The 25,882-nt window shown below is 34.1% G+C and overlaps 3 protein-coding genes across 5 annotated transcripts; 2 read left to right on the top strand and 1 right to left on the bottom strand.

The window, feature by feature from the left end:
- On the top strand, nt 1-7,290 carry LOC25489705 (ubinuclein-1). 2 transcript variants are annotated; one of them, XM_024779788.2, is made up of 13 exons: nt 1-425; nt 921-1,007; nt 1,161-1,253; nt 1,372-1,448; nt 2,216-2,801; nt 2,982-3,081; nt 3,192-3,301; nt 3,439-3,522; nt 4,164-4,289; nt 4,915-5,049; nt 5,134-5,181; nt 5,716-5,817; nt 6,491-7,290. In XM_024779788.2, the coding sequence occupies exons 1-13, from the start codon at nt 246-248 to the stop codon at nt 6,932-6,934; spliced, it is 2,172 nt and encodes a 723-aa protein (XP_024635556.1). In that variant the 5' UTR covers nt 1-245; the 3' UTR covers nt 6,935-7,290. The 2 variants fall into 2 exon arrangements, with proteins under 2 accessions (XP_024635556.1, XP_013461311.1); XM_013605857.3 differs by having other exon boundaries at nt 3-425; nt 6,485-7,290.
- Nucleotides 7,291-8,286: 996 nt separating this feature from the next.
- Nucleotides 8,287-15,275, top strand: LOC25489704 (NAD kinase 2, chloroplastic). 2 transcript variants are annotated; one of them, XM_013605855.3, is made up of 8 exons: nt 8,293-8,643; nt 8,861-10,777; nt 12,515-12,636; nt 12,742-12,883; nt 12,980-13,204; nt 13,359-13,433; nt 14,304-14,405; nt 14,714-15,275. In XM_013605855.3, exons 1-8 carry the CDS (start codon nt 8,488-8,490, stop codon nt 14,915-14,917), a joined length of 2,943 nt encoding a protein of 980 aa, XP_013461309.2. In that variant the 5' UTR covers nt 8,293-8,487; the 3' UTR covers nt 14,918-15,275. The 2 variants fall into 2 exon arrangements, with proteins under 2 accessions (XP_039687581.1, XP_013461309.2); XM_039831647.1 differs by lacking the exon at nt 14,304-14,405 and having other exon boundaries at nt 8,287-8,643.
- A 1,671-nt stretch (nt 15,276-16,946) lies between these two features.
- Nucleotides 16,947-18,868, bottom strand: LOC25489703 (1-aminocyclopropane-1-carboxylate oxidase 5). The gene is made up of 3 exons (XM_013605854.3): nt 18,637-18,868; nt 18,256-18,482; nt 16,947-17,836 (listed from the first exon to the last, which is right to left on the bottom strand). The coding sequence occupies exons 1-3, from the start codon at nt 18,736-18,738 to the stop codon at nt 17,239-17,241; spliced, it is 927 nt and encodes a 308-aa protein (XP_013461308.1). The 5' UTR covers nt 18,739-18,868; the 3' UTR covers nt 16,947-17,238.
- Between the last annotated feature and the right edge of the window lie 7,014 nt (nt 18,869-25,882).

Here is a 25,882-nt window from a genome sequence, read left to right as displayed (position 1 = left end):
GGGAAAGAAAAAGCAGGAAAATTTTACAAGCTAGCTCGAATTTCAGTTAAAACCACCATAGAACACACAGTGTCAATTTTTTTCAATTTAATTTCATTTTCGTTAATCAATTTTTAAATCCCGCGCAATTCTCTTCTCGTTCTTCATGTAGGTCTTATACTCAATTTTCTCCCAATTTTCATTTTCGCGTTTCTATGTAACACCCTAATTCTCTAGAATTATCGGTTTCAATAAATTCGGTGCCGATGAAGGAAGAGAAGAAGGCTTTTTCGTCATTCGTGAAGAAAGGGGGCCGGCAAATGTTCACGGTGGAGCTCCGGCCGGGTGAAACCACCATAGTATCATGGAAGAAGCTGCTGAAAGACGCTACCAAGCCTAACGGATCGGCTTCCACCTCTCAACAATCCCGGCCGGAGCCTTTTCCGGTAAGAAATTTTAATTTGTTTTCAGTCAATTTCACTCTACTTCGTTCTTGATTGAATTTCCGTGTGCATTGTAGTGGAGTGTGATTTTTAGATCGAATTTTGGGTTTTTAAGGGTTTTTGTCTTTGTTTTGGGGTAAAAAGTTTTTTTTTTTTGTTCTTTGAATTTTCTTATCTAACATCAATTTTATTGTTTTGAGTTTTAGTTTATCTGTTTAATTTAATGTCTGTTCTTTAATCTGGTGTTATTTCCATTGAATCAAAGTAAAATGATCTAATAAGAGTACTAATTATATTCCTCTTCAGTGCACATTTGCATATGTGAGCATTGTTGAAAATTGCTCAGTTTTATACTTAGATTAGTCGATACAACCTGATCATGATTTAGTATTATGATGTAAGGTTTAGTAGTTAGTGGATACTTGTAAATACGCACGTGATCTTTATGTGTGGTGTAACATTTCACTATTTTGACAAATCTATGCCGACGTTTCTTAGGGACAACCTGTCGAGGTTGAGGAAAATGATCCAGCTCAGCCACACCGTTTCAGTGCCGTAATAGAGAAGATCGAACGCCTTTACATGGTATGTTTATATTACTTGCTGAGATTGTTATTGTATGCACTGAGTAAGCCTGAGTTTGTTCTTTGAACCATTGGTTTGAATTGCAGACGCTCGAATAAGTATTAATTTGTAGCTTCGCAAATGTTAACTAATTGAGTGCTGAATCTTTTTCAGGGTAATGGTAGCAGTGATGATGAAGATCTGCCCGATGTTCCTGATGATGATCAGTATGACACTGAAGATTCTTTTATAGACGACGCTGAGCTGGTTGGTATTTTTGTTTGTATTCCTTCACTTTGATATATAGGAATATCACTCTTCCTTGTGACGTTTTTTTTTGGCTTATACAATACTTTTATAAATTATTTAACTGTTCATTCTGCAGGATGAATATTTCCAGGTTGATAATTCCAAAGTCAAACATGATGGGTTCTTTGTAAATAGGGGGAAATTGGAACGCACGTAAGTTTATAATTTTGAAAAAATCTTTTTTGAGCATTCCCTTTTTAATTCCTTGCTAACCTCTAACGGTTAAAGCAAATCTTAGAAAGGTTTCTTTCCAAATTACTTAATTGTTGATATTGTTTAATTGCTGAGGTTGGCTATTGTTATCATTTTATAACATTTTGTATTTTTGAGATTCCTATCGAAGTGACCGTCTTTGTTAGATAATTGAATAACGAGTTAGTTATACTCTTGGTCCTTATAAAGTTAACGAAATATGATTTCGGTCCCTATAATTTTTTTATATGTTTTCAATCCTAAAAATACATTATTTTTTTGCTTTTAGTCACCGATAAGAGGACAGGGGCTTAAAACACACTATTTTTGCTAAATGTTGGGACTGAAAATGAATAAAATTTTCATAGATACCAAAGTCAATTAGTTTTTTTTCTTCCAAATTTTTTAGAAATCAAATATATTTAACCCTTAAACAATATTGTATTGCAAGTGATTTCTTGACAACATTTGGACATTATCATCTTGGTTCACAGCTAAATGCTCTTCTTTCCTTGACACTTTTCTACAAATTTTGTACATATTTAATGAATTATTTTGTTGAAGATTGTAGTAAATAAGTTGAGTCCTAAATTTTTTGAATTATTATTGATTTTCTGTTGTTTTTTTTCAATATTACAAGTAATGAACCTGAAGATTGTAGTAAATAAGTTGAGTCCTAAAATTTTGAATTATTATTGATTTTCTGTTGTTTTTTTCAATTTTACAAGTGATGAACCTCCTGTATTACCCAACCAGCAACCAAAGAAAAGGCGCAAAAAAGATACAGTGAAGAATCCAGATGAAAATAATAATGTCCTTGGATCAAATAAACATGTAAAAGTGGGCAAGGTAGAATCTGGGAAAACAACTTCCATACAGGCGAAGAATGTGTGTAATTCCTCACAGAATTTGGCTGTACCTGGTGAACATTATGAAAACTTGAAACCTCAGAATCAATTGGATATCTATGGAAGTAGTTCCAAAAAGAAAACTGCTGATACTAAGCCAATATCGGTCTCTTCTGTCTCTTTGAAAACATCAAGTGATGATTTCCCTGCTGCCACGTCAGAAGCAAAAGATGCTGATAAGAAGATAGGAGCTTTTCAATCTAAGAACACAAGTGGATCATTTGATGCAACTCACCAGAAGTACCACGAAAAAGGTGCTCATGCACAATCCAAATCCCAACCTGTAAAACCCTCAAAGAGTATTGATGGTTTAGAAAATATCAGTCGGTCGAAAGAAAAAAATGGTAGGCGTCATCAACTGCCGGATCTTAACCTGTCTGTGGGAAAGCGTACTACCAAAGCAACGGTAAGTTTTTATTTCTTTGGCTCTTTTGCGCCTTTATTTTTTTAAAATTTGATTTGATGAATACTTGAAAAAAAAATACCGATAAAGGAGGTCCTCTGCACTGTGGTTATTTCATATTCCTTTTGGTATTAAACAAAAGGGTTCCTGTCTGAGTCATGGGTTTATTTGAATGCTATGCAGAAATCTGAATACATGCACAAGAAAGACGGGTCTAGCGTTAGGCCAAAATCTTCAATGCTTGAGAAGGCTCTTGGCGAGTTAGAGAAAATGGTCGCTGAGTGTAAGTCTCAAACTTGATATTTCACACATAGATAAGTTTGGGAAGTTTGTTGCTAACACTATTTTTTTGCCTTTCTTTTCTTCTGTTGTTCATTTTGAATAATATTACAGCAAGGCCCCCTGCAGCGGAAAACCCAGAGGCTGATAATACATCCCAGGCAGTCAAAAGGAGATTGCCCAGAGAAATAAAGCTAAAGCTTGCTAAAGTTGCTAGACTAGCGGTATTGACAAATTTTGCTTTCTAAATTTCATGCTTCTAAGAATACACACACACACACACACACACAAGATTTATATATATTTTTTGATCAAGGGATTTGAACTTTATAATATTAACTGTATGTTTTTGTTGCAACAGGCAAGCCATGGGAAAGTATCAAAAGAGTTAATTAACCGTCTTATGAGTATTCTTGGGCACTTGATGCAACTCAGAACATTAAAGGTATTGCATCTTAAATATACACAAATAACTCTTCAGTCTTGGTTGTGCCCGATTCCAACTTTAGTTTCATCCTGCCCCTCTTCCTGCCGACATATACTATTTCAGTCCAAAAGTTATTGGTGTTGAGCCGACATATACTATTTCACTCCAAAAGTTATTGCCGTTTGAGATTTGAGTATGCTTGTTTTTCTCTGAAATCTCCTGCTCAGTGTTGCTGCAATATGTATAATTTTTTTTAGTTTAATTATTATAATATGATTTTAGAATAATGGAGATATGATTTGAGTAGAACATTCTTGAGCTAGCCACTTGCATTCTTAGTTTATATTGTGTATTGAGTGACTTGCACTCAGTAATACATTCTTGACATAATCAAATGCATGCTTAAATTTTTCTTCTGTTTGAGCACTTCAATATGATGTGGCTATGAGGCTATGAGTATGACATTATTATAAAATGGTATTTTTTGAGGAATTAAAACCCTACCTGTAATTTACCATGGTTATCTTGGATGTTATAGTTATCTTGAGTAGTTTCTCTAACCGTTATTCATTGTTTCTATTGATTGTATGTTTGGTATATTTAGGTTCTCTTAATTCCTAAAACTACTTATCTTCTCATACAATGTTTTCCTATGGCAGAGAAACTTAAAAACAATGATCAGTATGGGTCTGTCAGCAAAGCAGGATGATGATGATAGGTTTCAACGGATAAAAAAGGAAGTTGTTGATATGATTAAGATACAGGCCCCAACTTTGGAGTCCAAGGTTTATTTTAGCTGCTCTTGTTATATCATTTCCTATTAAAGATTGGTAGACAGACTTCAACGTACTTTCTTTTAGTTCATGTTCAATTCTGATGAGCTCATAATGCCTCCAAAGTTACTGCATGAGATAGCACATATGAATTGGTAGTTGTATCATAGCAGTCAGCATCGTATGATACACTCACGTTTTCCATCTTTGTTCAGTTTTGTTGGTTCTTCATTATTGATTTTGTTCGTCCCGTCATAATGATAATTCATACCATGTCTGGCTAAGTGCTTTTTAGGGGAAATAGTAAACCTCGTTTAGGAAGCAGGGAAAAGAAAGTGATTATTTCCTCAAGATAAGCTAGTACAATCACGCTCTATGTTTTCTGTCATTCTTTCTATTGGGTGCTTTTTTTATGGGTCCAATGCAATTTTGTGTTTACAGTGCAAACACTAAATATGGAAAGCTTACTGATTAATCACTTTCATTGCTTCTTGTAATTATGATACTCGATCACATTTCCTTCCTACATTTTTTTATGTTTCTACTGTTTAATAACAGTTTTTCAGAAATATTTTTGCTTACGGGATGTGTTGGTTATTTAACCTGGGATGTATGGTGTTTTTTTTTGGAACACCAGCAACAGCAGAAAGCTGGAGCATCAGGTGATGTTCAAGAATTTGGTCCTGACGGAAAACCAATAACTAAAAGGAATTTTAGTATGGACGCTGCATTGGAAGACAAGATTTGTGATCTCTATGACATTTTTGTTGATGTACGTTTAGAGCTACAGATACTTATTGTGAAATTTCTGTTGTGTGCGATAAAAATTATTGAACCATGTTTGCAATGGCTGTAGGGCTTGGATGAAAATGCAGGTCCACAAATCAGAAAGTTGTATGCCGAGGTAATTAAAATTTTCTAAATCCTATTGATCTAGAAGTTCTATTTGGTTGCTCATCTTGTGTCTTCTGACTGAGGACAAAAAGTTAATCAACTTGGTTGTTTGAATTCTTCACTTGCTTTCAGTAAGTTTTTTTTTTTCTTTCTACTTTGGCAAAAAAAAGTTTATTTGTTTTCTTAATGCCTTCTCATATAAGCTAAACTTACGTATTGTTTCCATATAAAAGAATTTATTTGACTGTTATTACTTATAAAACCCCTCCTACCCCTACTGAAAGCAAAATGGTTCACAATTTGTTTTGAGAATTTATTGGTGTAAGAAGTACTCACCACTAGAATTTCCCCAGAGTGTCAATTCTATTCCTTCCAATGGACAATTCTCTTGTTCAATGAACATTCATGCTACTTATCACTTGATAGTATGCATGCGCATATCTGTACTGAATGTGTAGTTTGTGTTATGTATAAGTTAACCTGTTTGCATTGTATAAACATAAATTTATATTTTTTAGCCTTTCCAATTCCCTGTCTTTACCAGCTTGCAGAATTATGGCCAACTGGTTACATGGACAACCATGGGATCAAACGGGGAATTTGCAGGGCAAAAGAGAGGCGCAGAGCATCACACTCAAAAAATAAGGTACGCCTTTTGCAGTGAATAAGGATTTTTAATAGTATTAATGAACAATTGTGTGAAGCTTACCTTCTTTCTTCTGATGGAAAAAACCTTCCCCTGCTCTTAAATTTTTAAAAGAGTTTTACATGAAAATTGTCCTGGCTCTTGAGTACGCTTATCTATATGGCACTGGCTCGTTGGTAACTACACATGCTTGGAATGATATTCAAGGTAGTAGGTCTTACCCAAAATCAAATGACAGTCCAAGTATAGTTAGTCGATTGTAGGATTGATACTTGGATCATAAGATCATACCTATTGGGGAATGTTTGGATGGGAAAAGGATTTAGTTAGACCTTCCCCTCTGTTTGGGAAGTTATATAGACGCTTCCTCCATGGCGCCACATTGTTGATTTCATTTTTAGTCTTGCTTCACAAACTCTACTTTGTGCAGAGCAACATGTATTATTACAAAGGAGTTAAATTATCTTGATTTTAACGTAGAAATTTTATTTTAGTAATATGTTTTGTCGATAAGATAGTGAGAAAACATTGAAAAACCTAAATAACCTAATTAGTAATGGAAAAATACCATTTGATTCTCTTTATGCCCGGGTGATAACCAGAATCTGTTATTTGTCTGGACAAAATTGTTTTTTAGTTGATCTCATTGGTTTACTTGTGTTGCTAGGATCAGGAAAAAATTAAGAGGAAGAAGTTGTTGGCATCGAGGCAAGAGGATAGCGTTCAACTTGATTCTGGCTCAATTTCATCACAGCAGAACCAACAAGAGAAATTAGCTCCAGAATCTACCAGCCATGCTTCTACTTCAACGAACAAGTCCGTATCTACTACAAGCACAGCTGTCCGGGTCCCCAGTCCCACAAATGGTGTAAAACAAGAAAAAGCAAAGGGAAGTTCAAGCAGTTCCATGGACGATGTCCGTGTTGCTGACGGTGTCTTAACAAAGAAGGCGAAGAGAAAACCAGAACTTGAGTTGGAAGGAGCAAATTGTGGTCCCGAGAAGCTTGTTCCTTTGCAGGAAGAAGAAAGGCCCAGGTCCCAAAAACAGTCTTCTGGTCTTCCCACCAAATCAAATCTTCAGCCAACATCTCCTCCAGGTCTTGAACAGTCAAGCTAATTAACAAGAGTGGGATGTCTGTCATAGTTTTTTTAATAGTAATTTACCCATCCCCTCTATTTTGTCTGTCAAATTGTTTCCTGTTTATTGTTACTATTTTGTAATTAGATATCCTTTGAATGTTAGTCAAGATTTAGGTATAGATAAAGTAGATTTGTTAGTTGTTATTAGTGATAGTGGCATTGGCAGACGTTTAACAGTCTTAACGCTGCTTCTCTATGGACGGCGGCACCATCTATCACAACCATTAGATATAGTGTTACTTAATTGTACGAGTATGATTTTTCTTTTTACTGGAACATTCACCTGTAACATGGATTATAAGGTTCAAATTTGCCAAATTTCCCTTTTTTTTAGCCCAGCTGCCAAATTTCATGATAACCAATAAAAATTATGCCTTCGATCTCAAGGCCTCATTCAACCTATTGTCATTTAACACCAACAAACTCGTTGCTTCCTTTATGCGTATCCCGTCATCCTTTGTTTGTGCTTATGAGTTGAGACATTGGGTGACAGTGAAGTTTTTGTCATGATTTCTTAGCAGATAATCCAACTGACTCCCTAACCACCTATCGGCTATTGTTAGGTTGCAGTGTTGGTGGTTAGAGATTGATTCATGTCAATGTAGCACTTTGTCTTAATACTTTCTGTTAATGTAATAATTTTAAAAACGTCAACAAAGTCGCATGGGAAGTTGGTTGTGATCTATTCTTATTATAAAATGCTCTATTTGGTTATTTATAAAGAAAAATAGTCATTTGCTTAGGCTTTCACGCACCATCACACTGCCCTAGCCACATTGCAAACCATTATAGCAGCCATGACTCATTGCAAAACTCCATTGGTCATGTCATGGTCTACAAAAGTAGAACATATACATGATCAGAGCTTGAAGCCTAACACGAATGGACTGACATTGCTATTTATATTTGTGCGGTTTTACGACACGAAGCTGAAAAACATCCTGGTTGGTGTGGCCACACCATGTTGTCATGTATTGAGCATGTGAGATTTTAGGATAAGTTTACCAATATGATGTACATTCGACGTTAAAATTTGGTAAATGCTTGGATCCTAAGATGCATATTAAGAACATGAGTTGTTAGTGTTTACGTACATACTTTTTTTTTATTTCTTTCTTTTTTTAATTCTTAAATAGTCTAACCAGATTGATATCTTGTAGCACGGGTAACTGCTGTCAATATTCAAAGATTTTGTAAATAGTTGAATGCTAAGATAAGATGCATTTTGAAAGACAAGTGTTGACAAAAACATTTATTAACCATTTCAAAAAATCTAGCAACAAAACTCAAACATTTAGCAGAAAGAATAGCAAGATGTGTGTATTAGCATGCCCCAACATATATCAACTGTCTCGTGATCGATCTATATTCTATACTAATCATACTTAACCATTAGTTTTTTTTTGGTTTGAAAAAGTAAAAAATAAAATGTGACGTTACCAACAACAAATAATAGCATCAAACAAAATCTAAAATCAAAGAAACGAACAAGTAGAAGAAGATTTGATTTGGTTCAAGTCCCACCCACCGATGTTGGCATGTAATAGTCTCTGCGCCTGCCACGTGGCATTCTCCTACAATTCTACAGTTCTCCGGTTGAAGAAGAACCCTCAGCTCATTCTCCAAAGAACATCACACCTCGTTACCGCCGCTTCTTCTTCCTTACATTTCGCTTTGGATTCTCAGGTAATTAAGCTTTCCCCCTCAATTCAATCATTATTACTGTTTGATTAGATGTACCCAATTCATGTCAAAATCACCAAAATTATACATTTCACTCTGTTTGTTACAGTTTTTTCTTTATATTATTGAGTATCAAAATCACTCACTTTTTTTTTTTTTTTTTTTTTTATCAAATCCGCATCAAACAATCGAATACTTATTTTAATGCTTTTGTTTATAGAGCTTCAAGTCCATTGAATCCCATGATGCATCACGGTTACCTTGGATTGGTCCAGTTCCAGGTGATATTGCTGAAGTGGAAGCATATTGTAGGATTTTTAGAAATTCTGAGACCCTTCATTATGCATTAATGGATGCTTTATGTAACCCTTTTACTGGTGAATGTAGTGTTTCAGATGATGTTCCGTCGCATGAGAAACCTGTCCTTGAAGATAAAATTGTTTCTGTACTTGGATGTATGGTTGCTCTTGTTAAGAGTGGGAGGGAGGATGTTCTTTCTGGAAGATTTTCCTTTATGTCTCCCTCCTGTGCTTCCGGGGTTGGCATGATGGAGGAAAGCCTCCCTCCACTCGCTATTTTCAGAGGCGAGATGAAAAGGTGTTGTGAGAGCTTGCATGTTGCTCTTGAGAACTATTTAATTCCTGGTGATGATCGAAGTTTGGATGTGTGGAGGAAACTTCAGAGATTTAAGAATGTATGCTATGATTCCGGTTTTCTTCATAGAGAAGAGGATCCGTGTCCTACACTATTTGCAAACTGGAGTCCTGTATATTTGTCCAGTTCCAAAGAGGACTCAGAGTCCAATGAATCAGAAGTTGATTTTTGGACAGGTGGGCAGGTAACAGAAGAAGGCCTCAAGTGGCTTCTGGATAGAGGATATAAAACTATTGTGGATCTTAGAGAAGAGACTGTAATAGATAATTTTTACCAAGCTGCTCTGAGTGATGCTATTTCATCTGGAAGTATTGAATTGGTCAAAATTCCAGTTGAAGTTGGGTCTGCGCCTAAAATGGAACAGGTTGAGAGGTTTGCATCTCTTGTTTCAGATAACAGCAGAAGGCCAATCTATCTGCACAGCAAAGAAGGAGTTTGGAGAACGTCTGCCATGGTTTCCAGATGGAGGGAATACATGGCTCACTCTGCATCGCCTGCATTGCAGTATGTTTCTAATCAAGCAGTTATTTCCAATGACATATTATCAGATTATACAAATGGGTCTGGGAATCTGCAGGACTCAAAGCCTGCTGAGAGATCCTCCCTTGAAAAAGATACTGCATTGTTGAAAGAGGGTTTAGGTGCAATACATAGTTCTGTTGACTCATTTGACCAATGTACCTCTCCAAATAAGAACAATGAAAAAACACAACGTAATGGGGCCTTAAGTGGAATTGTTTCTAATGATAAGACTTCATCACAAGATACTGCTGATGACGGGGAAAGATATTTTCCCACTTTCTCCAGCAAAACTAACCCTTTAGATGCTCAAGTTCCACCTCAGGATGCCTTTTCCAAAAAAGAGATGTCCAGATTTTTGGGAAGTAAAAAGATTGCGAGACCCTCTTGTTCCAGTAATCAGGTCAAAAGGTTGGAATGCTTGCAAGATTCAAGGAGCATGCTTAATAGAAGACTGCAGGGGCAAGTGATTATCGACAGTGGTCATAATCCTGAACCTAAAATTGTGGGCCCAGCAGAAAGTTCCTATGGGTCTGCTCAGATTGCCGTTGGTAACAAATGGAAGTTAGCGAATATGAATACTTCCAGTTCTGTTAGGACAACAGTTAATGCTTTTAGTGAAAGAGAAATGTATCACATGACTGATGTCAATGATATTGATAATACAACTAACTCTCAAAGGATTTTAACCGATGATGATAAGGTGAGGGAAGACTTGGGATTCACTGCAGGAGACATGTGTGCATCTTCAACTGGAGTTGTAAGGCTGCAGTCAAGAAAAAAAGCAGAGATGTTCCTAGTACGAACCGATGGATTTTCTTGTGTGAGAGAGAAGGTGACCGAATCTTCTTTGGCCTTCACGCATCCTAGCACTCAGCAACAAATGCTAATGTGGAAATCTACCCCAAAGACTGTGTTATTGTTGAAAAAGCCCGGGGAGCACCTCATGGAAGAAGCTAAAGAGGTAATGTTTTTTAGACTCCTATCAGTACCCAAGTTATTAAAAGTTTTTAACATTAAGGTTTAGTAAAACAATTATATTTTGTTATACATGGATGGATATGTTCTGGTATGGTGGCGAAGGGGAGAGGCTCAAGGTGGGTGCTAGTTGCTCTATAAAGACGCTAAATAGAAAATTTCAAAAAGGATTAAACAACAAATTTTGAGCTTTGGCACTACTTTCCATGCAACTTATTTCTGCTTTGTTATTATATCTTTGATCAACATTATATATATATATATATATATATATATATATATATATATATATATATATATGGAGGGATATATTGACTCCAAATCGTAACCCTTAATTAATCTAACGGTTCTACTAATTCTTCATTAATTCAAATCATGAACACGGTGCGTATGCTTTCTGTCAACGACAAACAAAAACTATCACATTTCGATTCTATGAGTATTTTCCTTCAAAAAATTCGATGATTATTTCATCCTTTTTTTTAGAGGATTATTTCATCTTTTTTATTTTCCAGATCTTTCTCTAATATTATTCGCATGAATGACATAATATTTCAAATTATCGATTCCATTCCCTACAACTCCTATCCCAAGCACTAAACCCACTCGTATCTAGTCCATGTAGATCTTTGCTCTGGCTTTAAATGCTCCCCCCGCAATTGGACGGTGGGATTGGACCCCTCAAATTAGTCGGTCCTTGGGCTGGATACCGATTTTTCAAAAAAGAAAAATTGACCTGTTAAGTGAGGACTGGTCAAGCCTGGTAAGCCCTACAGAGACAGTTATATTACAGTGTTCTCCATTCCCTTTATCTAAAGTCATTCTTTGAGATATTTATGATTCAAGAAATTATTATTCTTTTATTTTAATCCCCAACATCAAATATTTTGATCTTCACGAAAGAACGTTAGAAAGCAATTTTAATTTATGATCTGTAGCATCTTGTTTGCCTATTTCATAACCTCTACGGATTTTTCCTAAAAAAGAAGATCTGAGAGCTTAATATCAATCAGTAAAGATTAGATTTTTATATTAGACCTAACTCATCCTTATAAAGCCGGCCTGTAAGGTGAGAGGTGCCACTCATTTCAAGCCTTATCTTCATCCTATGCGTGGACTTGGGTTTTTTCCAGTACACTCCCTCATGCCCAACACTATTGGGATTAATGTGTGGATATAAATGGTGGGGGCTGGGTGGCCTGAATCGGTGGATTCTGATACCATATAGGTTTTTATACTGGGCTTAACTCATCCTTACAAAACCGGCTTGTAAGGTGGGGGATTCCACTCTTTATAAGCTCATTTCAGATCTTATCATGATTCTATGTGGGGCTTGGGTTTTTTGCACAGTAAAAGAATCAAGTTCATGACATTTATAGGATTGTAGATAGAAACTATAAAAGATGGATTGAATGGGTTTTATGCAGAGCATTGTGTTGGAAATACTTGGATAAATATTGTTCATTACTGTCATTACTAAGAATGCTTTAGAGACAAAGACAATATAGTCTCTTCCTTCAGTAATAAATGAAATAAAATTGGAATCAAATATGTTAGGCAATGTAGGAACTGGCAAATTTAACTCTGAACTTTGACTGGTATTCTAACACCACTTTGTACTTTTGTGATTCTTATAGAAACTATATATGAGTATTTTATTCAGAATTTTGTAATTATTTTGACTAAATTCATTATCAGCCGAGTTTCTTTATCTAATCCTCAGGTTGCTTCTTTTCTATATAACCAAGAGAAAATGAACGTATTCGTGGAACCTGATGTGCATGATATATTTGCTAGAATTCCCGGATTTGGATTCATTCAGACCTTCTATACTCAAGATGCCTGGTACTGGAGTTTATGAATCATGTCAACTACTTCACTTTTCCCTATTTATTTAAAACCTTTGCTTCATTAAATGAATTTGTGACACATGTAATGCTTTTGATTCAGTGATCTACACGAGAAAGTAGATTTTGTGGCATGTTTGGGGGGAGATGGCGTTATATTGCATGCTTCAAATCTATTTATAGGCGCTGTTCCCCCTGTTGTGTCATTTAACCTTGGTTCCCTTGGTTTTCTGACTTCTCATAGTGTAAGTTTTTCAACCCCATCATTAATTTCACTGTAAAGAAATGCAAGTATCTTTTTGTCCATTTGTTTGACTTCCATTCTGATTTTCCATTTTCAGTTTGAAGACTACAAGCAGGACCTTCAACATGTCATCCATGGAAATAACAAACAAGATGGTGTATACATCACTCTCAGAATGCGTCTCAGATGTGAAATTTTCCGTAAGGGTAAAGCTATGCCAGGGAAAGTATTTGATATTCTCAATGAAGTTGTTGTTGATCGGGGTTCAAATCCGTACCTTTCCAAGATTGAATGCTATGAACATGATAGACTTATAACAAAGGTGAGTTTGACTATGTATTTGTTGTCTGCACTCCTAATTTATAAACATATATTATATTCTATAACCAGAGCGGCCGATATTCTAATTTAACACCTATTAACAGCTTTTTGAGGCAGTGTTGTACCTTATATATGATGATTGCTATATCTTTCAGGTACAAGGGGATGGAGTGATCATAGCCACTCCTACTGGAAGCACTGCCTATTCTACGGCTGCTGGAGGTTCTATGGTAAGCTTGTCCAATAGTTGTATTTGTCCAGGACCTATACCTATTACTGAATAAGAATAAGTTGGATGGAATGGCTAGTTCTTTTTGCCTTGGAATACTTTGATATGCAATGATTATAAATTTGAGCTATTATGGTTTATTCAAGCCTTCCTCACCTGCACTTTCTGCAGAGTTGTTGAACATTTTGTTGGTGTCTTCCTACTCTTACTGCATTGAACTACATGTGGTAGCTCAAGATAACTTGATGAGATTCTTTATTATGTTCTGAGGAGGCTTATACTAGTGATGTTGTAGTCACTAGTTAGCAATCATTTCTCTACTACTTCGCAAATGTCAGTGGTCAATAATGCTGACTGAGTTCCAGATAACTGCTCCTGAACATAGTTCTCCATCTTTGTCACCTTCTTTTATGTTTGCCCCATTTTGTGAAATAAAGAACTTGTTTAAATAGAGTAATCTATTACTTCTTTTCTTCCCCTAAAAGATATTTCATATAATCCATACTCACATTATGTTATCCCTTAAAGAAATATAAGTTTTTATGCTTCTTATTCTAACATCCCTTCTATCATGAGAAACGTGAAATAACAAACATCTGTAGAAATAGTTAAGTCACTCAGAATATGTCATACAATAAACTCCTATTCCACTCATGGATTACCAAACAAGCCAGCTTTTGAGGAATTGCCGTGCCAACGACAAAGTTGTAGAAACATTGCACAAGTCACCTTGTATAATTTCTTTATTATAACTTAAGTTCTATTATTATCTCCCAGTGTCATGATATCAGCACAGTAAGTGTGAAGTTGTCCCGAATTAATAACTGCTTTTTTTGACGTTTTCTTTCTTAATGACAAATGGAATTTGCAGGTCCATCCAAATGTTCCATGCATGCTGTTTACCCCAATCTGTCCACATTCACTCTCATTTAGACCAGTTATACTTCCAGATTCTGCTCAACTTGAATTAAAGGTGAAGTTATCATTCTCTATGCAGTAAACATATCACATTGGCTATTCTTGTTTCCACAATTACACGTTTGTTTATTATGCATCTTCTATGCCTGCAAATGTTTCCATTCCTTAGCTATACTTTGTTGTCTCTCAAACATGTATTGGAAAAAGCTACATGGTTAATACCACACAGTTACAAAAACAACTAAATTTAGGGAGTCATTTCTTTCATATGATTTGGAATTTAGAGGCTAAGTAATGGTTTAATGATTGCGGGTTTTATAATTAGGATATGGTACTGAGTAACATACAATTTATTGTTAGCAGATTCCACAGGATGCTAGAAGCAATGCCTGGGTTTCATTTGATGGGAAGAAAAGGCAGCAACTTTCAAGAGGAGATTCAGTACGAATATCTATGAGTCAGCATCCTCTTCCAACAGTTAACAAGTTTGACCAAACAGGTGATTGGTTTCATAGCTTGATTCGATGCTTAAATTGGAATGAAAGACTTGACCAAAAGGCCCTATAAAGCATATGAAAATGAAGATCAGATCTGCATTATTCTCTTGTATAGGTTTGATTGTGTAGTTTTGGTACATATTATAGATATACGGCTTCCCATAAAAATATAGGGTTCACTAATGGTTTCTCCACTTTATTGTGGCAAGATTCTGTTGTACACTGACATCGAAATCTATAATTACTTGATCTTAGAAGCAGCTCATTGGCTCATCTCAAAGTTTATTAGTCTGCCAGACTGCAGACTTCCTTATCTCATTAGAGGTAGCAGTTATAGTTTTTATAGTTTCTAAGATATTTGTACTACTATTACTATTTGGAATATGAATCTTCTCTCTCTCTCTATTTCATCGCATTCTTTGGTCAAAGGTATGTTCTGCTATCTACTGTATGAGTCTAGTAAATAATCACTGTTAACTGATTTTATTTTTTACATGTGCGTCCAATCATATTTGACCGTTGTGTTGTATCATATTGTTATTTTCTAAAATATGTTCACAAATATCTAAATGGTGAAATATGACTGGGATGTATGTAAAACTATTTTATGTTATTTCCTAAAATACGTGCATAAGTATTTAGTGAGATATGATCGGATGTCACGCTTTTATGCTGGCATTAGTAATTAAATCCACAGTATATTTAAATATCTCAACTATTAATGAGAAAATCAATGCTTAGATTTTAATAAATCTATCTTCTAATTTTTATATACTTGTAACATCAACATTTTTTTTTTTTTTTTTTTGTCAATAGTTGAAATCTCTTATCTTTCTCTCTTTATTTGGGTGAGTTCACTTTCAAGGAGTCAAATTTGAATTTTTACACAGCATTGCCCAGGGTAGAAGGAATTCCACCTTACAGGTTGTGTCAACTGACTTGAATCTTAAAATCCCTACCTAAGCATTTATTATCTTCTTGGAAGGATTTTATGATTTATTAGTGTTTGGCTGTTTGAAGACATCTGTATTCCTAGAACACACAAGAGGGTGCATCAAAATTCTTTAAATTGACTAAATCTACCATAATGGGCAGCCTAGTGCACGAGGCTCTCACTAAGTGGGGTCTAGGGTGTACATGTATGCAACTTGTGCCCATGCAAGGGGAGATGCAGTTTCAGGATTGAAACCCATGACCTTGGTCACATGGGAGCAGCATTACAATTGTGTCAACTGTCAAGGTTCGTCCTCTAGTAAATCTAATATAATATTCCTAGAAAAAAAATACTGGCATTAGTGTGCAGCATTACCAATGTGATATTAAAGACTATTTCCTCTGGTTTCTAATATAAGTAAAAAAAATCATGTTATGTGGTACAATATATGGGCAAATATATTAACTAAATCTATTATATTTAATGATAACATTCCTTAAATACCCCTCATTTAATTTGAATTTTTTAATAATCCTTTTATTCTCATGGAACAAGTTTCAATGAAGAGCAATTTGGTGAATGCATTACTTTAACAAAAAGAATTGATATTACTTATTTTTTTAATGGGAATAAGGTAGTTTTTTTTTATTTGTTTATATTCGAGGCCGGAGTTGGAAAATTTTAAAAAATAACTACTAGGGACTTGACAGACCCTGCATTCTCTGTTACCTCTACTTATTTTTCTGCTGCTGTTCCTCCTCATTGCCTTTCTAATACTGGTTAATTTTTCCTCCTCATTCAACTCTCCTTGATTATCTCTGTGTTCTTTACTAATACAAACCTTAGTACAGGGGGTTTCCTAATAGAGTGTAACCTTCAACTAAATATAATAGAAACTATGATGCCTCTCTAAAGAAAAAGAGAATGTTGCACTTTGATATTTCCCTGACATTTGCTGATAGTCAGTGGTAGTTTCTTGTCCTAAAACTTCTACAACTTGATCATGTTGAAAAGGAAGGTATTTGCTCCTGGGTAATGGACTTAAAGCGGGTACTTCTCTCAGAAAATATTCCATGATTAAGATCAAGAAGATAGATGTATTTATTCCACTTCATGTGAAATATAACTGCAGTTGAACAGGGAAACAAGATACGAGAGGAAGAGAGAAACTCATAAAGGATAACTTCAGAGTAGAATTTATGCAATATTACTATTATACAAAGCAAGCCCAGATGTATGCATACAATCTCCCATCATTACAGTTGAAGATAAAGCAGAGTATTCTAAAATAAAACGAAAATACTAATACCCATTATGGTTCCCATTATGAACAGAATGGCAACCATGTGGTATTCTTTGCTACTGTCAACCATGTCTTACAGAACAAAGACCTGCAAACAAAATAAAAAGACGATTTTTTGTTTTTCCAGATTTGTATATGAAAGTAAGTGCTTTTCTCAAATGGCTTTAACAGCTCTAAACCTTGGTTCCTTGGGGAGGAACTTCTGCTCAGCATAGACAGACATGTAGTCACCGAAAACAAACTTAGGATAAGTGTCATCAACTTGTTGGTTATCTTTTTCCGCCAATTGTGGTGCAGGACTTATAGTGGCCTTCAGGGGTGGGTTATAGAAGGATGCAATTGATCTCCTGGTACCCTCTGTAAAGGTCAGAACCCTGTGCCAACAACTCTTGTATCTGCCATTGCTCAGGACTTCAATCTGATCACCAGTGTTGATGACAATGGCATTTGGCAAAGGTTGGACATCAAGCCATTCCCCATCTTTGAGCATTTGAAGGCCACCTACCTTGTCATCTTGGAACAGTAGGATGACACCTCCTGCATCAGTGTGAGCTCGGAGACCATTCACAAGTTCCGGATGAGGGCAGGGTGGGTAGTGGCTGACCTTGGTGCCAAAGAAAGCATTGTCTCCTTCTCCATCATTCAGTGCCTTCTTGATGTATCCTTTTGGTAAGCCCAGATTCTCATCCATCACTTCTGTGAGACTCACTGCCAGTTTCTTTAACTCAGACCGATATTCTGACATGGTTTCCCTGTCATTCACATGAGAAGTCAGTTATACATTCATGTTGAAACTCTACCTATTATGCCATGTCATGTCATGTTCTCACTTAGCATGTTTTGAAGTGCTGTCCTTGAATCCTAAAAAAAGTATATTGGTTTCAACTCTTCAAAACTTTCCAATTTTAGATGTTATTTTGAAATCACCTATTTTAGTAAACAAGAGTAAGAGAACTTGATTATTATTATTTTTTGGGTTAAGAAAATGGTAGTATATTAGTTATGTTATTATATTTTTATACAAGAAATAAATTCTTCCTGGTGAGTAAGACCAGAGTAAGTATAATGTATAACAGAAGAGAGTATGCATGAGATGACAGGTGGTGTTCTTTCTGATATCAATATGCTTGACTAACTTTTACTTGGAAAGAACATTTGATTTGCTTTGTACCTGAAACTTGGTGTATTTTCTGGCCATTCGTTATCATCCAAGAGAGTGATAACATCCTCCCAGTCCACATTCTCCAATTTCTCACTGCTCTTCTTTTCAGCTATATCATTCAGAAGCTTCACTGTTTTGGAGTTTTTGAAATTCTCCTCTCTTTCCAGCTTATAGAACTCAGATGAAACCTTCTTCACCCTTTCAAGAAGTTCCTCCGAAATGCCGTGATTGATCAACTGTAAAGCAAAGTATGAGCATTCACATGCACATGCATATTAGTATATGTAATACCAAACCAAAAATAAATAAATAAGTGAAATGCATTCACGCTTTTAAATGATATTATACACATTAATTGCCATTATGTGTAAACATAAATGATTTAAGTACCTGAAAGAATCCCCATTCTTCACAGCCATTAGCAATCTGTGCCAAAGTTTTGGCCCTTTCTTCACCATTGAGCTTTGAGAAATCAATGACTGGGACTGCCATTGGATCAGAAAAGTTAAGATAAGAAAAGGAGTATGTAAATGTGAGTGAGAGAGAGAAAGATATGAAGAAGGTTGTTTGAGATTTGTTTTGGGATGGTTTGTAAGAGGTGTAGCTATGGCCTATTTATAAGAAAAACATATCCCACCATATTGGATGTCAACCAATTAATAGTACAAAGTTCCCTTTTAAAGAAAGCAGCCGTTAGAATTAGGTAACGGACGGTAACACATTTGATTAATTAAATTTTTCCAATGTCAATGCTTGCTTTTGAGATTAACTGCTTGTTTGTAGCATACATGTCCACAACACAAAACCTCACTTTTCAGGAGATTACATCTCATTAATTTTCCTATCATTAATTAAATCATTTGATTAATCACACAAGCTACTTTGCTTCTCTCGTACATTCTTTTTATTATTAGTAATTTACTAATTAGGAATGAATAGATCTTGAATCAGTCACTGTCAACCATTCCCTTGACTTCATCTTCTTTTCTAGTTTCAAAGCCAACCCTAGTCATATTTTAACCAACTAAACCACTATACTATATTTAGCATTATATATTGTGCCTATATAATGACATGTTTAGATTGATTTATTTGAGTTTATTTATTGACATAATTATTTTTGAGATTTTTTGGTGTAAATCGGGTATCCTTTGTGCGCAACTGCGGAGACTAATCCTTCGAGTATTGTGGGATTCAAATGAGCGGCAAGCTTTCCCTAAGAGTTTTAACATTGTTGCATATCCAAGGCTGGATTCGAACTCAGGACCTTGATTAAGGTAGAGGAGACTCGTGTCATCTCATCTAAACACTCTTGAGTATAATTATTTTTGAGATTGCTTGAGAGAGTTTATGAAAATAATTTATGGCATGTCTATAATATGTTTTAACTTGCTTCCATTAGATATTGATAATAACGTAAGAAAACACCTTATAATTCAATCTTTTGTTATAGAAATAACTTTTATGATAAGCGTACATGCTATAAATGTTTAATTAAGTTGTTTATCCTTACATATGATTTCCTAGCTATCACTAATTGTGTGTCGGATAATTTTACTCATTCTTTTGGTATTAATTCACATAATGTATCATTAGCTATCACTAATGACACTATTATTAGTTAATCCTTTTTGTAGACTTTGAAAATGACTATTTAGCGTATAGTTAAAATTTCTGCCGACTGTTTATCTAAATCATAGGTTGACTGCCCCACATTGCTTTGTAACCACTATAAAAAACTTTCACACATGATATATACTCCTTCTTTTTACACTCACAATTTCCAATAACATATACCGTTAATACACAGATTTCTACCCATAGTTTTCGGATTAAGGAAGACATGGTCAAGCCTTCAATATATAATAACACAATAATTTACCTCTAATTTAATAATAAAATTGTCAACTTCTCCTTTTGACATTCTAATATTTATAATATTTTTTATTTCTATGCCTAACATGGCAACATCACATTCATAACATTTTAATTTAGTTTCCCATTTGCGGTGGTAACTCATCTATTTGCTATTCTAAATCAAGTAGCATTATTTCTTAATGAGTAATACTAATTAAATGAATTATTGGTCTTTGATTTGATTCCAAATGTCTGAATGTTAGGATACATAACTGAGAAAACAGATGACATTAGCGTCTGATTAAGGACTTGAGTTTTACAATCTTAACTCATAAATTGCTGTACTTTTAGTACTTCAATTCAAAGCCATTTCTAAATGGTTGAGATTGAGATTGCATTACTGGCATGGCTTTTGTACACAAAACATATGGGGCCACTATTCAGGCCGTATGGCATGTATTATACCATAATCCAAACATAGCATTATTGTATCAAGACAAATAACTTTTTAGTGCCAGCACTCAAATTATGATCTCAAACTTCAATCATTCAACTTATTTTATGGGTGAAAGTCAGTAGGATTCTTTATTTCCACTTTATTTTAAAATATATGGAGATGATTTTAGTTGATCGAATTTTTTGAAAAAATTGCATAAAAAATAACCAAAAAGCACAACAAATATATCTTTTTAATATAATGAAAATCAAAACCTAATTTTTCTATTCATGTATCATCCATTTGTAGGAATGCTAATAGAAACAATAGTCAACACAAGATCGTCATGAGATTTTTAGTGCCTTGTAGAAAATAAAAAAATATGCTTTGTCAATCATTTGAATATCTTATTTCTTACAATTTTTTGGTTGTAAAATAATTACTAATTTGTTTATAAACAGGGAAAAAACCAATACAATATTATCTAGTATATATATATTTTTTGATAAAATTATTTGGTATATTTTATGACGTAGTTAGGGGTGGGCATGGTTCGGTTAACCATCAAAACCGAATCGAACTGAACCAAATTGATAAAATGGTTCGGGAAAACTGAACCGAACCGTTTAAAGTTTGGAAGTAACCAAACTGAACCTAAGTTATGGTTCGGTTAACCATTTGCTTACCTATTAACCGAACCAAACCGAACCAAAATAAATATTTATTATCCAATGAATAAAACCACTTTTATTAAAAAAAATAACAAATTAAAATTAAAATCTAGAATAGTTTATTTCTTCAAAACAACTTATCTTATGCAAAACAACTTATTAATATCTCTTTTAAAAAAAAACGGCTTATTTTATGCAAAAAAAAAACTTATTTTTAAAAACAGCTTATTTTTGCAAAACAACTTATTATAAAAAACATCTTATTCAAAAAAGTTTATTTTATGAAAAACAGCTTATTACGATCTCTTTTTAAAAAACAGCTTATTCAAAACAGCTTATTTTATGCAAAACAACTTATTTTGTGAAAACAGCTTATTTTAAAAAACAACTTATTTTAAAAACTACTTAGTTTGGAACAATATTTAGTTGAATCTAGCACAGTGGTGCAATTTAAACTCATAACAAATATTTTGACGGTTTTAACTAGCGATGTTTGCAGCGGCTTCTTATCTAAAAAGTGGAAACTACAGATGCAGATCATGACAAAGCTAATTAGCTTATACTCAAAGTTTAGCCTGTGAAGCAGCAAAATAAATTTAACGGGCGTGAGCAATGCTTTAATGCACGGAAAGAATTTTATAATTCGATGATCATTACAAAAAATTTGTATTTGTAACTTTACTAAGAATAATTTTTTTAGTTCAACGATATATTTTTACGGTTAAATGACCTATTTGCAACACTTATGGTACATAATCTTTAAATTCTACAATTACTGCAACTGCACATTATAATGCTAATCAAATTGACATACAAAATGACACATTTCATAATAATCATTAAGTTTTGAAACATTATATAATAAGCTGTTTTAAATATAAGCTGTTTTTTATAATAAGTTGTTTTGCTTAAAATAAGCTGTTTTTATAATAAGTTGTTTTGAATAAGTTTTTTTTAAAATAATCTGTTTTTTAAAATAAGTTGTTTTGCATAAAATAAGCTGTTTTAAAATAAGTTGTTTTGAATAAGTTGTTTTTAAAATAGATAAGGCTAATGGTTCGGTTTGGTTCGGTTCGGATAATTGTGGTTACTAACGGTTCAGTTCGGTTAATGAATTGTTATCAAAATAATGGTTCGGTTCAAGAATTGGTTAAATGGTTCAGTTAATTCTGATACGGTTCGGTTAACCGGTTCGAATTGGTTTTTGGTTATTTTTGCCCACCCCTAGATGTAGTAGATCATAACATGTTCGAATTATAACTTTTAACTTTATAAACTATTTACATGACTTTCTAAACGTGTATGTGACAAACCAAACAATTGAGCTTAGATGGTTAATGAGTTTTCACCAATGACGAATCTTTGAAAGAATCAAAGTTCAATTTTTAGGTGGAACAATTCTTAACAAGAGTATCCTTACCTCACGACCGCACTCCGGATTACTAGAGCCCCATTCCTCTGAGAACCGGAGGGTTAACGCCAGAAAAATAAATGTGTATGTGACAATGATTTAATAGCTAATATTCTCCCATATATTGTCTTAATTTTTTTTGAAAACTTTGTAAAAGAAGAAAATATACAATGTAAATATGTTGTACATTTTAGGAAAAAAAACTTTAGCTTTGTTACAAGAATATTTCGCAACATCACAAAGTATCAAATCAACTTAGCTGCCTTCACACATAATATTAGAATAGACACATGAAAATTTAGATTGCAAAGGTGACATAAGGTTTAATGTTTTTGAAGAATCGAGTTAGAGGGTCGGAGAAAAGTGAGAGAAGTTGATTAGAAAGAAAATTTAATTGTGTTGAATACTCTCAGTCCTAGGGTGAGAGATCAAAAGGAGTCCCACTTTTTTATATGTTGAGGTTTAAGGGCAATTGGGACCTATAATTTTTTGAACTTAATTCGGTCTAAAATTTTAAATATTTGTCCTCGTTGAACTTGAACATAGACATTTTTTAACCATATAAAATATCTTTAAATATCGTTCGATTTATTCCAAAAGAGTAGTTCAATCGATTAAACTAGTACACTATAACGAGGTTTGTGATTTAAGTTATGTCTTCTAACATAAGATACTAGCAACTAACACTTACATTTCCTCTAAAAAAACTAACATTTACATTTGGTTAGTTTTGTCAATTTTATATCGACGAACTGTTCTCAACACTATACATCTACACCTCCAAGAGGACGTACCCACCATTGATTTAAATCATAACAAAAACATTTGCCATTACTTTTTAGCCAAAATCAGGAGAGTAATTTTATGGATTCCAGCAACAAAGGTATTATATTGTGAAAAGAAAGAGAGAGTATATGAATTGAAGCCTGGTCTAAAGGTGTTCAAGAAGAGTTTGTCATTTGATGTATATAATCAACAAATTAAATATGTTTCTTAACTAGTGTGTGGAAAGGAGTATACCATTAATGGTTAAAGTGTATTATGTTGTGAAAAGAAAGAGAGAGTATGTGAATTGAAGCCTAGTCTAAAGGTGTTTAAGAAGAGTCTGTCATTTGATATATTCTTTTTTTAAATATAAAGTTTATGTGAGTTGGGTTTTTTGCTCAAAAAAAAAAAAGTGAGTTGGGTTTTGAGGATTCATCAGGATAGTCGTCAAGGTTTAGAGATGTTCTTACATCAGGATAGTATTTAAGGTTTAGAGATGTTCTTACATCAGTAACGAAAATTGAACTCACGTTTTTGTGGATTTGATTTCAACTTTTTATCAACTGAACCAATCTTCATTAACCATCATCGATGTTTTCAAGTGATCATTCATATTTGCTTTATATGATCCATCTTTTCAGTTGATTATTACTAGTATCATAGAAAAAATAACTCTTAATTGTCCAAAAAGAATAACTACTTAATTAGCCACTTGCAATAATTTATTTGTAGCTAAAAATATTGGAAATCCGGCGAAGTTAATTAATGAGAAAATCCAGGAGCTTTGTTATAACTAGTTATGTGAGTCGACACTTGAGAGACAAAGATTGGAAATCTTCAACCGTTAAGAGCCATAACTGAATTCTACTATATTTTTACTACATCACAAATTAAAGTAACAACACTCTTCCCTCCAAATGTCCCAAATGCATGCATGTGATCGTAACATATGGGTTTCATTATCGAAGGTCAACTCAACTCAAGGCAAAAACTGACGTGTAAGGAAAAGTTCAAGTATAATCAATAAAATAGTTCAATTCTTAAATATATTTCATTTTTTAAAAACAAAATCATGGTCATCAACTTGTCTTTCTATGAAAGTTATTTGTTATATTAAACACAATTGGGACCCAAAATTCAGTGACTGATTAGGGTTCATATTTTTTAGGGCCAAGTTTTCTTTTTAAGGAAAGTATCAATTTCATTTCATTCTCAATAAACATCAAAATACAAGTAGAAATATGATTGCAAACGCATGAGCATGACTATGATCAAGCTGCCCTAACATGGTTATGAGCTACTCAATTGGCTTGCCTATTATAAACCCAATATTACTATGTTGAAAAAGGAAGAAAGGTTATTTTTGCATTCCAAAATAAAAGCTCATATTCATTTCTTCCATTTGAGTATGGTTATTGCCAGCCACCAACATTTGTAAATTGTAAATCCTACTCAAAGATGACATTAAGTAGGTTTTTTTTTTTTAATCTTTTTAACAACAAAATCAAACTTTATTATAAGAGAATGAGATAAATACAACGAGTATCAAACCCACTAAATACAATAAAAGTATAAGGGGTACTCGACCCACACAAAACAAGATAAATGAGCTTATCTAATTAAACAATAAGAGAATTTGAAAACCACTCAGAAAATTCAAGATCATAGATCATCCTTTCTTCCTAGCAAGATACCATTTTCAAGATGTTGATTTAATAGTTCAAGTGTATCTTCAACCACCGCATCCTTTGAAGAAAAGATAACTCTTTTCTTAACCTCTCAAATTTCACTATTAAAAAAACAAAAAATAGCGAGGAAAAATCTGAGAGGGAAAACGTAAAATCACTTTCTACTTTCATCACTAAATTTTGGGATGAGGAAATTGTTGGAACAAAATGTGTTTCACAATGAACCTTATTAAGTTTTTGATGATAACAAGGTATTAAAAATTGTCAATTGGTTATTACTAATAATTGTTCAAGTGTACAGGACCAAAGGCTACTCAAGTTATTTCAATAGGTCTTGGAAGAACAATGGAAAGAAAAAGAAATTCTGAGCATCTGAAGAAAACTGCTCCTGAAGCTGAAGTGCTTCTGAAGTAATGACGTCATCAGAAGCAGAAGGTCATCAGAAGCAAAAGTTTTCATCGGAAGCAATATCTTCACCAGAAGCTACGTTTGATCCTTTAATCAAACTGAAGATTCAAAGTAGCTGATTCTCAATTCAGTCTTATCCAAGAAGAACGAAGAATTGAAAGGGAGGTATCAACGGATATATGGATAGCACTGAGCACTTGTCTCTCGTTAATAGAGTTGACAAAGTACAAGTGTACAACCACTACCTCCACTACTCTGTTTTCTGTCTACGCTACAAGACAAAACAACAGCCATGCCTGCAGAATTTGTACGTTCAAGATGGGAATGAATTTGAAGCTTATTCTTCAAAGGACTACACCCAAATCAGGCAAAGGATCACTGGTGGATGATCAAAGGATTT

The sequence above is a fragment of the Medicago truncatula genome, chromosome 3 (genome assembly GCF_003473485.1).
Source record: "Medicago truncatula cultivar Jemalong A17 chromosome 3, MtrunA17r5.0-ANR, whole genome shotgun sequence".
Classification (NCBI taxonomy): Eukaryota; Viridiplantae; Streptophyta; class Magnoliopsida; order Fabales; family Fabaceae; genus Medicago; species Medicago truncatula.
Note: the sequence above shows the minus strand (reverse complement) of the source record. Positions and strands in the feature narration are given on the sequence as shown.

Coding starts and splice junctions, on each gene's coding strand:
- LOC25489703 (XM_013605854.3), bottom strand. CDS start 18,738: ATGGCAGTCCCAGTCATTGATTTCTCAAAGCTCAATGGTGAAGAAAGG. Junction 18,483..18,636: donor AAGAATGGGGATTCTTTCAG/GTACTTAAATCA, acceptor TTTGCTTTACAG/TTGATCAATCACGGCATTTC. Junction 17,837..18,255: donor GAAAATACACCAAGTTTCAG/GTACAAAGCAAA, acceptor TGTGAATGACAG/GGAAACCATGTCAGAATATC.
- LOC25489704 (XM_013605855.3), top strand. CDS start 8,488: ATGTTGGCATGTAATAGTCTCTGCGCCTGCCACGTGGCATTCTCCTAC. Junction 8,644..8,860: donor ATTTCGCTTTGGATTCTCAG/GTAATTAAGCTT, acceptor TTTTGTTTATAG/AGCTTCAAGTCCATTGAATC. Junction 14,406..14,713: donor CTGCTCAACTTGAATTAAAG/GTGAAGTTATCA, acceptor TATTGTTAGCAG/ATTCCACAGGATGCTAGAAG.
- LOC25489705 (XM_013605857.3), top strand. CDS start 246: ATGAAGGAAGAGAAGAAGGCTTTTTCGTCATTCGTGAAGAAAGGGGGC. Junction 3,302..3,438: donor CTAAAGTTGCTAGACTAGCG/GTATTGACAAAT, acceptor TTGTTGCAACAG/GCAAGCCATGGGAAAGTATC. Junction 4,290..4,914: donor CCCCAACTTTGGAGTCCAAG/GTTTATTTTAGC, acceptor TTGGAACACCAG/CAACAGCAGAAAGCTGGAGC.